This window comes from Electrophorus electricus, chromosome 8 (assembly GCF_013358815.1).
Source record: "Electrophorus electricus isolate fEleEle1 chromosome 8, fEleEle1.pri, whole genome shotgun sequence".
NCBI classification, from domain to species: domain Eukaryota; kingdom Metazoa; phylum Chordata; class Actinopteri; order Gymnotiformes; family Gymnotidae; genus Electrophorus; species Electrophorus electricus.
In genome coordinates this window covers 1544467-1557592 of record NC_049542.1, presented here as the reverse complement: position 1 = coordinate 1557592, position 13126 = coordinate 1544467, and the positions used below count along the sequence as shown (strand labels likewise).

Below are 13126 nucleotides of genomic sequence, written 5' to 3'. Positions count from 1 at the left end.
AAAAGCCTTCTTCAGGTGTTGATCACAGATACAGATGTCTATGTATACATCTGTAGCTGAGTCATCCTAATTTAACAGTTCAGTAAATGCTGAGTCCACCCCCCACTTCACAACTAAGTTCATGGCGAAACTACACCTGCAGCGAGTAATTACAGCTAACAAGCAACTGGGTTCAGACAAGAAGTCTTGAATTAACAGAATCTAAGGCAAAGGTAAATAACCTCAGAACCTACCTTAACCAAACAGAGGATAATCCAGGACAAAAAAAAGGTGGCCTGGTCTTCATGCTGATATAAGAGTCCACAAATGTTGGATATGTATGTGCTGAGTCCAAACTTCCTCTGGCAATTTCGTACTGGCAAACTGCAACCACTGCCCATACCTCAGCAGCACTGGACACAACTGTTGGTGGAGTTCACTGACCTCCTAGAACTCAAAGGTAACAATCAGGCTTCTACATCCTTCTACAAAGGATGTCTCACCCCCCTCCGAGGACCCGTAACAGCTTAGCAGTCCCCCGAGGCCTGTTCCAATGTGTCTTCCATCATTTTGTTTCATTAGAAGATATTAAAGGTGGGTAACTAGTTAGAGGCGGGTACCCCGACAAGAACAGATCCTATCTGTTTTTCCTGCATCTTTTACAAGTGATCCTTCTAGTGATGTCATTTTCACATCAAAACAATTCACATATGCAAACATATTTGGAAGCTTCTCACTTGGAAAGAGTCTAGCAGCCTGTCACAGCGGCCATATACATATCAGCAGCATATTACTGTAACGGGTTCCTGGAGTTTACAAAAATATCTGAATGCCGCAAACAATTCAGCTGTAAGTGGACAGCCTGTGGAAGACACGTGAACCCCAGAGTCTCCATCATGAAGTGTGGTGGACATTTTCCTGGACAGGATAGAAAAAAACAATATAATGATTTGCAACAAGTTCTGTGCTATGAAATGACTCGGAGGCAAGGGTAAAGAAAAAGTTTATTCAAAGCTCAGCCTGAGGGCATCTCAGTTACACACACACACACACACACACACACACACACACACACACACACACACACACACACACACACACACACACACACACACACACACAAAAGCATCTGTAAGGGAGAGGCAACCCCCCCCCACTCTCTCAGACCACTTATATACTGTTCATCCTAAGCAGTGAGAAAAGGAACAACTCCCTACTACATGTTTTGTTCCACTGCACTTCCACTCCAGTGGCAAGAAACTGGGTAGAGGGTCAGGTAATGGGCAAGGTCAGTGTCAGAAACAGAAGAGGAACCATCTGTAACATCCTGACTTGGTTCACAAACTTGTTCAAGCAGTTAATTAACTACATTTTCCATTGTATGAGGTAAATCACTGCTCCCAGCCAATCTCTGTGTAATATTTCCACTACATTACCTAATTCGCTGTAAACAAAGTAAGGGAATAAACAGGTCAAAATCAGACACTAAAATGCCAAAAACTTTTGCTACTTTTCTCTCAGATTTCATTGAGTCTGACATGTTCTTTGAGGTCTGAGTCCTGGTGTGACTATTAAGCTCTCTAATAGCAGTGGCATGTTTCTTGGCAATTAAAAAAATAATAATAAAAAACTTGGAACATACAATATAATTATTAGTTTCACTCACTAACTCCCTTTTAAAGCTCACTTGTTTCTAGTGATGCAGTTTGAGTAGGTAATGAAACTTCTGTAAATGCAATGGCAACCAATTCACATAAGTACTCACAAATTTAAATTACTCACAAACAAAAGTGAACCATCAAATTCAATAAAGAACATTTATCAATGCAGAATCAGTGTTGAATATCTGAAGAGTGAAAATTAATTTAACAGCTCTCCTAAACCATGGATAAAACAAAGCATAAATCACTGGATTAATGGAAGAATTAATATAAACCAACAACAACACTTTCTGAAATGGTTCTAGTTCAATATTACCTAATAAGTTGTAAACAAAGTATGGAAGTAAACAGGCCAGAAACACAGACACTAAAATGCCAAGAACTTTGGCTGCTTTTCTCTCAGATTTCATTGAGTCTGACATGTTCTTTGAGGTCTGAGTCCTGGTGTGACTATTAAGCTCTCTAATAGCAGTGGCGTGTTTCTTGGCAATAAAAAACACTTGAACGTACAATATAACTATTACAGAAAGTGGAATAACAAAAATCAAGAAAAGATCAATCAGATACCAGACTTGGTTCAAAACCAAAAAGTAGTCTTCAGGACCATCATAACTTACAAAACCTCCATTGAAGTACTGAAGCGCTATATTATATAAAAATAATAAAATCCAAATAGATAAAAGTACAGAGCACATTGTGCTGAGAGAGACTGTTTTGTTGTACAGAAAAGGTTTAGAGAGAGCAAAATACCGATCAACAGCAATAAGTGCAATATTAAATATTGACATTCCTGTCAGAAAATAGGACATGAATGTAAAACATATACGGTACAATCCACCAAAAATCCAACATGATTCAATCATCCAAATTAATGCTGTAGGGATCACAAAGACTCCAACCAGACAGTCTGACACAGCCAGAGAGAGGATGAGCATGTTAGTTGGTGTGTGGAGCTGCTTGAAGTGACATACAGAGATGATGATGAGAAGGTTTCCACACACTGTTAGAAAAACAACAGCTGCTGTAGACACATATGAGAACACATACAGTGCAGAAGATACAGCTCTCTCAGGACAGGAAAACCTGAGGCAGTAATCGGTTTGGTTAAGATTCATGAACAGCATTTAAATTGTGCTCAAAATAAAAATTCAGATCCTTATTTTTATTTTTTTTTCTGTAGAGACAGTAGCATGAAGGGTAAGGCTCTAACAACCTGAAATTACAATCACATGTATTAGGGGTTGAGCAGCTAGTTATGCTGATATTTGTACCTCTCAGAAACTGCTCCCCCCCTCCAGGCTGAAAGAATCATGTGATGTCATGGGTTCCTCCCAGGCCTGAAATCATCAATATCTCTTTTAATTAAAAAGATACAGGTCATAGACCTCTAATTACTATAATACAGCAGTGGCTGTTTGGGGAAAAATAAATAAATTAATTAATAAATAAAGTAAGATTACTATGTTGTCATCACTGTATTGTAAAGGGCTGCAAATAGAATCAATCTTCTAAAATTATATTTGGCCAGTTGTGTCTCTACCATGTTCACATGCTAAACCCTGTAAGTAAGCACGTGAACTTATCTTTGCTCACTTACTATAGCTACACAAACATAAAAAAAGAACATTCACTTTTCATTGAATGTAGACAATTATTTTACATTCCTCTTTATACAAACCTGTCAACAAACTAGATTAAAAACAGATCACCAAATGGCTGCCTTTACCTTTTGTCATAAGCAGATACAATGTTAATGGAGGGCTATCCTGCTACATGGATGGAAAGGTCTGCATGCTTCAATATGCACATTTAGCTTACACCTCATCTACACATACAAAAAAATAAATCAATAAAAAATCATTCAGCATCCCCTTGTTACATGGGTAAAATTTTTAAACTGTATTTACTATTGAGAATTACCATGTTGGCAAGGGCATAATGCAATGTTTTTCACCTTTTTCTGTAGTTCATTGGTACCTTGGCTAGGGTGTTTTATTATGAGTAAATGACAAAGCACTTTTGTAAGTTGATCTGGATAAGTACGTCTGCTAAATGCCGTAAATCTAAGTCTAAGCTACTGCAAAAATGATTGTGAATTAAAAAAAAAAAATTTCTTGAAAAATGCTTATTTTCCAGTGCTGGTTTATAAGATTCCAAAGATATTTTTGAATTTGATGAATCTGCAGTGACCTTGGGGTGACTGTATATCATAACAGAGCAACGTAATGATTTAGATTTGAGCCAGAGATAGAAGAAGCTGACCCAGAGAGCACAAACAACCTAACCCAGTATTCAGAACTGGTAAAAACTTTTATGTGTGTAAGCAGACGGTGCTTTCCAAAGCGCCCTTTTAAAATCGACAATTTTGTCAATTTCTTTGGGATATTTTGGGATATTGGGCTATTTGTGCATGGTGATCGCACTGCACATTGAATTATTGCAGCCAAAGACAACAAACCTTTTTGTCATTTTGCATTACCTACAGTTCAACTTCTTGAGTTGTTGTCCACCTTCTGCTTCACACGCATGACGTCTATGACATCCAAAGACAGTGGGTGAGGCTAAACAACAATTTATTTTAGCTGTATTCTTTGAGTTTGTGCAAAAATGTTTTCTAACTAGCTATAACCACAAGTTAGAAACTCAACTTGCGCTATGTTTGTGTTTGACATTTTCATTTTTTCTGGTGCTTAGCCTTTAAAGTTACCGCAACCTTTTTGCACATCCAGCTGTGTGTAGGGACAACTGCTAATCATCTGGTTGCATATATTTCACAATTTTGCATTAAAAAAATGTAAATGTTTTCTTTTCCCAAAATTCCAATTTGTTTTTTTCATTTTTTAAAAAACAGAAAATAGCTAGCCTCTACTATACTTAGCAGCATTAATATGAGCCTTGACAAAGGTTTAAACTAGAGCTAACTTTTCTTAACTTTTTACAACTCACCAATATATTAATTTTCAAAGGAAACTGACAAAACGTAACAAAATTTATTTTAACTTTTCCGTTAGAAGAGTGGTAGCTCTGTGGTTAAGGTATTCGACTTATAATTGGAGGGCTGCTGATTCAACTTGCAACTGTTGTGCCCTGGGGCAAGACCATTAACCCTCAATTGCTCAAGCTGTGCTCAGTCATAAGTGTAAGTTGCTTTGGATAAAAGTGTCAGGTATGTGTAATTTTAGAGTAAACCATGCAGGAAAATCAGAGTCATCATTACTGAGTTGTTAACAGATATTTTATTAGCTGTCATTCCCACAGGTGAAGGCTCCATTTCCATTCCCTTAACTTTTCCATATGGACTACCTCTGCGAGTGGCTCTAGAGTGGTTAAATATCAAGCATCACACAGCACCTGTGCTTGTCACTCTTGCTGCACCGCTTATGGTGTAAAATAGGTTTTAGTTTTTTTGACACTATTGGAATCCCCAAAGCTAGTGTTTTTCCTCACACAACTAGCTAACCCATGCACTCCTTGATATATGTGCATGTACATGCACAAAGACAGAAGCATGTTGGGATTTGTAGTTTCTAGTAAGTGCAGTTGCTAAAGGAACAAATCCAGTTTCTGGCTAGTCCAAGACATGTTTTAAAAGTCAAACCTCAAACCTGATTGGACACAAATCTTGTTGGATTTCACTGATCTCCTGGAACGCAAAGGTAACAATCAGACTTCTCCAAAGGATGTCTGATCTCTCTCCCAGGACTCACAACAGCTTAACAGTTCTCTGAGGCCCTGTTGCAAAATGTCTTCCATCATTTTGGTTCATTAGAAGACATTAGAGGTGTGTACCCACACAAGAACAGAACCTAAAATCAGCTTTCCTGCATCATTTACAAATGATCCGTTTAGTGATGTAATTTGAAAACAATTCACAAATACAAACATATTCTGAAGCTTCTCACTTGGAAAGAGTCTAGCAGCACTTCACAGCAGCCATATAGATATCAGCAGCATATTACTGTAATGGTTGCCTGGGGTTTACAAAGCATCTGAAAACTGCAAACAGTTCAGCTGTAAGTGGACAGCCTGTGGGAGACGCATGAACCCCAGAGTGTCCATGAGGTAAGCCATGGCTCCCAGTTGATCTCTGTCTACTATTTTTACTACATTACCTAATATGTGTTAAGCAAAAAAAGGAAATAAAATAAATCAGGCAAAATCAGAGATACTAAAATGCCAAGAACCTTTGCTGCTTTTCTCTAGGTTTTCATTGAGTCAGACATGTTCTTTGAGGTTGTGACGTTTAACGAGTTAAGGAGGATGCGGGGACGAGGCACGTTAAACAGAACATACATTTTTAATCACAACCACAACTCAACACACACAAACACACTACATGGGTCAAACACCGACAACCTTGATGATACGACACGAGACTTATATACACGCATGACAATTACACGCAACAAGGATCAGGTGCACAACACAAGAGGGCGTGGCAACACAGACACACACACACACTTGAGGGAGGGAGGGGCCGTACCGTAACAGAGCCCCCCCTCAAGGGTGCGACTCCCGGCCTGCCAGCCTATCGGGCTGCGGCCTCGGGACCAACGCCAAAAGGTGACATCGGAAGACCAGACAACCCGCCATGGGCCAGCGCAAGCAGGGCAGCGGGGGGAAGGACAGGGACCAAGACGCACACACTAACGGGCACAGACACAAAGAGGAACAAAGTGACCGGTACATTTAGTGTAATCGGGACAGACACGGTGACAGGGACAGGCAATGAATGACACCACACACATTCAATAGTCTGGGGAAGGGAGAAGGAACTCCAGCCAGTCCCCCAGTCATCGGCTGGGCCAAAGACCGACCAGCCTGGCGGGAAGTGTCCCTCGCCAGCTTAGGTAGCGGCGACTGTCCTGGTTCTGGTACTGGTGCCGCTGCCTTTTTGCCTGCATGAGGCTTCGGCATGGGCGCATACACTCTGGAGCTCTTCGCCTGAAGCGAAGAGCTAGCTGCTCGTGTTAGCCATCTCATACCTGGGTGGCGTGCCCTGGGCGGTGCCTTTGGTGCTGGAGGCTCCTCACTGTGTGAGCTTTTGGCATCGCGGTGGGACGGAAGATCCCTATGAGGGTCCTCTTCTACCTCCATAGGACCTTCCTCCTCACAATTGGAACCCCTATCTGACTGCAGACAGACATCGATGCACTCCTCTGTCTCTCCATGATCTGTGTCTCCCGTATGATTGTCCAGGTAGGGATCGTAGGACCCAGCAGAGTCCATCTCTGAGTATCGGTCCTCTTGGTCCGGCTGTTCTCCGTAGGACTCTGTACCGTCCGATCCCGGACCATACATAGGGCCCCCCCAAAATTAATCAGCGGGTTCCTCCCTCCCGGTAGCTCCATGAAGCGAGGCCACAACACGAGCTCCACAACACAAGGACATGGCAACACAGACACACACACACACTTGAGGGGGGAGGGGCGATACCGTGACAGAGGTCCAAGTCCTGGTGTGACAATTAAGCTCTCTAATATTTTATTCTCTCACTCACTAACTCCCTTTTAAAACTCACTTGTTTCTACTGATGCAATTTGGGTAGGTAATGTAACTGGTGTAAATGCAATGGTAATCAATTCACACAAGTACTCACAAATGTAAAGTACTCTTGCACAAAATTCAACCATCAAATTCATGAAAGAACATTTATTAATGCAGAATCAGTGTTGAAAATCTGAAGAGTGAAAATTAATTTAACAGCTCTCCTAAACCATGGATAAAACAAAGCATAAATCACTGGATTAATGGCAGAATTAATATAAACCAACATCAACACTTTCAGAAATGAATCTTTTTCAATATTGCCCAAAACAGTATAAACAAAGTATGGAAGCAAACAGGCCACAAACACAGACACTAAAATGCCAAGAACTTTGGCTGCTTTTCTCTCAGATTTCATTGAGTCTGACATGTTCTTTGAGGTCCTGGTGTGACTATTAAGTTCTCTAATAGCAGTGGCATGTTTCTTGGCAATAAAAAACACTTGAACATAGAATATGATTATTACAGAAAGTGGAAAAACAAAAGTCAAGAAAAGATCAAGCAGAGACCACACTTGGTCCAAAAAGAAAATGTAGTCTTCAAGACAAACATGACTTACAAAACCTCCATTGAAGTACAAAATTGCAAAATTATAAAACAGCCAAACAAACCAGTTAGATAAGACTACAATGTGTGTTGTGCGTAGAGAGACTGTTTTGTTGTACAGAAAAGGCTTAGAGAGAGCAAAATACCGATCAACAGCAATGAGAGCAACAATATATATTGACATGGTTGTGAGGAAACAGGACATGAATGTAAAACATGCACGGGAAAATGCAGTAAAAATCCAACATGATTCAATCATCCAAATTAATGCTGTAGGGATCACATAGACTCCAACCAGACAGTCTGACACAGCCAGAGAGAGGATGAGCATGTTAGTTGGTGTGTGGAGCTGCTTGAAGTGACATACAGAGATGATGATGAGAAGGTTTCCACACACTGTTAGAAAAACAACAGCTGCTGTAGACACATATGAGAACACATACAGTGCAGTAGATACAGATCTCTCAGGACAGGAAAACCCAAGGCAGTAATCGCTTTGGTTAAGATTCATCAGTAAAATTCATGAACAGCATTTAAATTTTGCTCAAAAATAAAAATTTAGATCTTAATTATTTTTCTTTTCTGTTGCATGAAGGGTAAGATTCCAACAATCTGAACATACAATCACATGTGTTATGGGTTGAGCAGATAGTTATGCTGATATTTGTATGGCTCAGAAACTGTTCCCACCCTCCAGTCTGAATAAATCATGTGATGTCATGGGTTCCTCACAGGCCTGAAATCATCAATATTTTTGTTACTAGAAAAGATTCTGGCCATAGACAAACATTTTTTGAAAGAACTATTATCTTACTTAGGTCATTATGGCTGCAATGGCTGATATTCAGCAACTGTGTTGCTGTTTAGCAGGACTGATCTGCATCATAAAAAGCTTAAACATAAGTGCTTGAATGTAAATTTCTTAAATTTATATTGTAACATTTAATAGTTATTTTTTCCTGCATTAAAAAAAAAAATATTAATGATTAATTTTTTCTTAAATTCCATTTTATTATTATTTTTTCAATTTCAGTTTTATGGTTTTTTTTTTTAAAATGTATTTATTTAAAAATGAAACAGAAAATAGCCTTGTAATGTGTGGCCCGAGTGTCGAAGGGCGTGAAGCTGAATGCACAGACTCTCTCGACATGGACAAACATTTATTTGCATAAAACATAAAGACTACAGTGGCACTCACGTGTAACACAAACAGTGAACATAGGCACACTTAACTCTAATGATTTTTAACATTAACACCAGCTAGACAAACACGGTTACGAATGTTACATTTAGATATTAACTCTCAAACAACACGCTGCATCAACAATGACCAACAACTCTGCACACAGCACACACAGGTTTAAATACACAAAGACAAACAAGGTGCAGGTGTGTGCAGGCGTGGTTAAAAACAAAGATCCTCCCACTGCACGTGGCAGGTGTGTGCAGGTGTGGTTACAAACAAAGATCCTCCCACTGCACATGGCAGGCCAGACCACGTGACTCATGAGAGGTGAGCGTTCCGTGACAGAATCCCCTCCCAAGGGGCGCGGCACAATAGCGCCCACACACAAACATATAAGGCGCTGTGACGTGGTGCGCGCTGTCCCCGCAGGCGCCTTGAACATGTCCATGGCCTCAGTGGACACGCGGGGGTGCACATCTGCCCCAGTTCCAGATGTGCTACCCTCCCCAACAGTCCTCTCGCCAGCTGCTCTAGGAGCGTCCCAGAGGTGATTTGCCTCCGGGGATTTGGGCAGACCACTCCAGTCTCACTGGTGAGTCCACCGACGGGAAGGGACTCGGGTATCAGCTCCGCCCACTGGAGATCCCGATGGCTCCACCCAACCGCCCTCTTTCTGGTTGATATGGTGCCCTTCGGTCCTCCTCGGCCCAGGATCGAAAGCCTTAGGCCCCCCCCAAGAAATTCCTGCGGGTGTTCCCCTCCACTTCCGGAGTGGACACGGACTTCAGTCACGGTACTCTCCCCAATCTTGTGGGATCCAGGCAGCAGGGCGGGGTGCCTATGCACCTCCCGCTAGGAAGTCCGTCTTTAGCTGAGGGAGCTGGCATCGTGTGGTGGTTGGTCATTCTGTAACGTGTGGCCTGAGTGCTGAAGGGCGTGGAGCAGGATGCATAGACTCTCTCGAAATGGACAAACATTTATTTCCATAAAACAAAAAGACTATAGTGGCGCTCACATGTAACACAAACAACGAACATGGACACACTTAATGCTAATAATTTTTAACCTTTACACAAGCTAGACAAACACCCCTGCTGAGACCGCTCGGAGAATGTGTGAATGAAAAGGCAGAGGATAGGGCAGCTGGAGTCGCCGAGTTCTCAGGGGTGATCAATGTTTCTGTTAGAGCCAGGAAGTGTAGCCACTGGAGGGCTGCTAGTGCTGAGATGAAGTCAGCCATCTGGACAGCAGATTGGCAATTCCAGTGCCCTCCTACTACCAAGATCTGTGCCTGTGCGGAACGTCGGGAGTAAATGAGATTGCTGAAATTGCAGTGACTATGATGATGACAGTGTCTGGGACATCTGTGGGATATGTGGACAGGAATTACAAGACACATTTCAGATTTTAAAAATGCTAGGTTTGTGGACGTATGTGATGAAAGTGTGAGGAAAAGATACTTAGATGAGTTTGAGAGGTCTGGTCACAGTGTAGATGAGGAACTAAATGAAAAGCACAACAAAAGCCTTCTTCAGGTGTTGATCACAGATACAGATGTCTATGTATACATCTGTAGCTGAGTCATCCTAATTTAACAGTTCAGTAAATGCTGAGTCCACCCCCCACTTTACAACTAAGTTCATGGCGAAACTACACCTGCAGCGAGTAATTACAGCTAACAAGCAACTGGGTTCAGACAAGAAGTCTTGAATTAACAGAATCTAAGGCAAAGGTAAATAAACTCAGAACCTACCTTAACCAAACAGAGGATAATCCAGGACAAAAAAAAGGTGGCCTGGTCTTCATGCTGATATAAGAGTCCACAAATGTTGGATATGTATGTGCTGAGTCCAAACTTCCTCTGGCAATTTCGTACTGGCAAACTGCAACCACTGCCCATACCTCAGCAGCACTGGACACAACTGTTGGTGGAGTTCACTGACCTCCTAGAACTCAAAGGTAACAATCAGGCTTCTACATCCTTCTACAAAGGATGTCTCACCCCCCTCCGAGGACCCGTAACAGCTTAGCAGTCCCCCGAGGCCTGTTCCAATGTGTCTTCCATCATTTTGTTTCATTAGAAGATATTAAAGGTGGGTAACTAGTTAGAGGCGGGTACCCCGACAAGAACAGATCCTATCTGTTTTTCCTGCATCTTTTACAAGTGATCCTTCTAGTGATGTCATTTTCACATCAAAACAATTCACATATGCAAACATATTTGGAAGCTTCTCACTTGGAGAGAGTCTAGCAGCCTGTCACAGCGGCCATATACATATCAGCAGCATATTACTGAAACGGGTTCCTGGAGTTTACAAAATATCTGATTGCCGCAAACAGTTCAGCTGTAAGTGGACAGCCTGTGGAAGACACGTGAACCCCAGAGTCTCCATCATGAAGTGTGGTGGACATTTTCCTGGACAGGATAGAAAAAAACAATATAATGATTTGCAACAAGTTCTGTGCTATGAAATGACTCGGAGGCAAGGGTAAAGAAAACGTTTATTCAAAGCTCAGCCTGAGGGCATCTCAGTTACACACACACACACACACACACACACACACAAAAGCATCTGTAAGGGAGAGGCACCCCCCCCCCCCACTCTCTCAGACCACTTATATACTGTTCATCCTAAGCAGTGAGAAAAGGAACAACTCCCTACTACATGTTTTGTCCCACTGCACTTCCACTCCAGTGGCAAGAAACTGGGTAGAGGGTCAGGTAATGGGCAAGGTCAGTGTCAGAAACAGAAGAGGAACCATCTGTAACATCCTGACTTGGTTCACAAACTTGTTCAAGCAGTTAATTAACTACATTTTCCATTGTATGAGGTAACTCACTGCTCCCAGCCAATCTCTGTGTAATATTTCCACTACATTACCTAATTCGCTGTAAACAAAGTAAGGGAATAAACAGGTCAAAATCAGACACTAAAATGCCAAAAACTTTTACTGATTTCTCTCAGATTTCATTGAGTCTGACATGTTCTTTGAGGTCTGAGTCCTGGTGTGACTATTAAGCTCTCTAATAGCAGTGGTATGTTTCTTGGCAATAAAAAAAAAACTTGGAACATACAATATAATTAGTACTTTCACTCACTAACTCCCTTTTAAAGCTCACTTGTTTCTAGCGATGCAGTTTGAGTAGGTAATGAAACTTCTGTAAATGCAATGGCAACCAATTCACATAAGTACTCACAAATTTAAATTACTCACACACAAAATTCAACCATCAAATTCATTAAAGAACATTCATCAGTGCAGAATCAGTGTTGAATATCTGAAGAGTGAAAATTAATTTAACAGCTCTCCTAAACCATGGGTAAAACAAAGCATAAATCACTGGATTAATGGAAGAATTAAGATAAAGGAACATCAAGATTTTCAGAAATGAATCTTTTTCAATATTGCCCAAAACAGAATAAACAAAGTATGGAAGTAAACAGGCCACAAACACAGACACTAAAATGCCAAGAACTTTTGCTGCTTTTCTCTCAGATTTGTCTGCCATGTTCTTTGAGGTCTGAGTCCTGGTTTGACTATTAAGCTCTCTAATAGCAGTGGCGTGTTTCTTGGCAATAAAAAAAACTTGAACATACAATATGATTATTACAGAAAGTGGAAACACAAAAGTCAAGAAAAGATCAAGCAGAGACCAGACTTGGTCCAAAAAGAAAATGTAGTCTTCAAGACAAACATGACTTACAAAACCTCCATTGAAGTACAGAATTGCAAAATTATAAAACAGCCAAACAAACCAGTTAGATAAGACTACAATGTGCATTGTGCGTAGAGAGACTGTTTTGTTGTACAGAAAAGGCTTAGAGAGAGCAAAATACCGATCAACAGCAATAAGAGCAACAGTATATATTGACATGGTTGTGAGGAAACAGGACATGAATGTAAAACATACACGGAAAAACGCAGTAAATATCCAACACGATTCAATCATCCAAATTAATGCTGTAGGGATCACATAGACTCCAACCAGACAGTCTGACACAGCCAGAGAGAGGATGAGCATGTTAGTTGGTGTGTGGAGCTGCTTGAAGTGACATACAGAGATGATGATGAGAAGGTTTCCACACACTGTTAGAAAAACAACAGCTGCTGTAGACACATATGATAAAACATACAGTGCAGTAGATACAGATCTCTCAGGACAGGAAAACCCAAGGCAGTAATCGCTTTGGTTAAGATTCATCAG

At 41.0% G+C, this 13126-nt stretch overlaps 3 protein-coding genes across 3 annotated transcripts; all 3 read right to left on the bottom strand.

The window, feature by feature from the left end:
* Window positions 1-1783: 1783 nt before the first annotated feature.
* LOC118241833 (trace amine-associated receptor 13c-like) lies at window positions 1784-2764 on the bottom strand. Its single transcript, XM_035529141.1, has one exon. The coding sequence runs from the start codon at window positions 2762-2764 to the stop codon at window positions 1784-1786; it is 981 nt and encodes a 326-aa protein (XP_035385034.1).
* Window positions 2765-7278: 4514 nt separating this feature from the next.
* Window positions 7279-8247, bottom strand: LOC118241823 (trace amine-associated receptor 13c-like). Its single transcript, XM_035529059.1, has one exon. It carries the CDS (start codon window positions 8242-8244, stop codon window positions 7279-7281), a length of 966 nt encoding a protein of 321 aa, XP_035384952.1. The 5' UTR covers window positions 8245-8247.
* Window positions 8248-12160: 3913 nt separating this feature from the next.
* LOC113590428 (trace amine-associated receptor 13c-like) lies at window positions 12161-13126 on the bottom strand. The gene has a single exon (XM_027030561.2). It carries the CDS (start codon window positions 13121-13123, stop codon window positions 12161-12163), a length of 963 nt encoding a protein of 320 aa, XP_026886362.2. The 5' UTR covers window positions 13124-13126.

Coding starts and splice junctions, on each gene's coding strand:
- LOC113590428 (XM_027030561.2), bottom strand. CDS start 13,123: ATGAATCTTAACCAAAGCGATTACTGCCTTGGGTTTTCCTGTCCTGAG.
- LOC118241833 (XM_035529141.1), bottom strand. CDS start 2,764: ATGCTGTTCATGAATCTTAACCAAACCGATTACTGCCTCAGGTTTTCC.
- LOC118241823 (XM_035529059.1), bottom strand. CDS start 8,244: ATGAATCTTAACCAAAGCGATTACTGCCTTGGGTTTTCCTGTCCTGAG.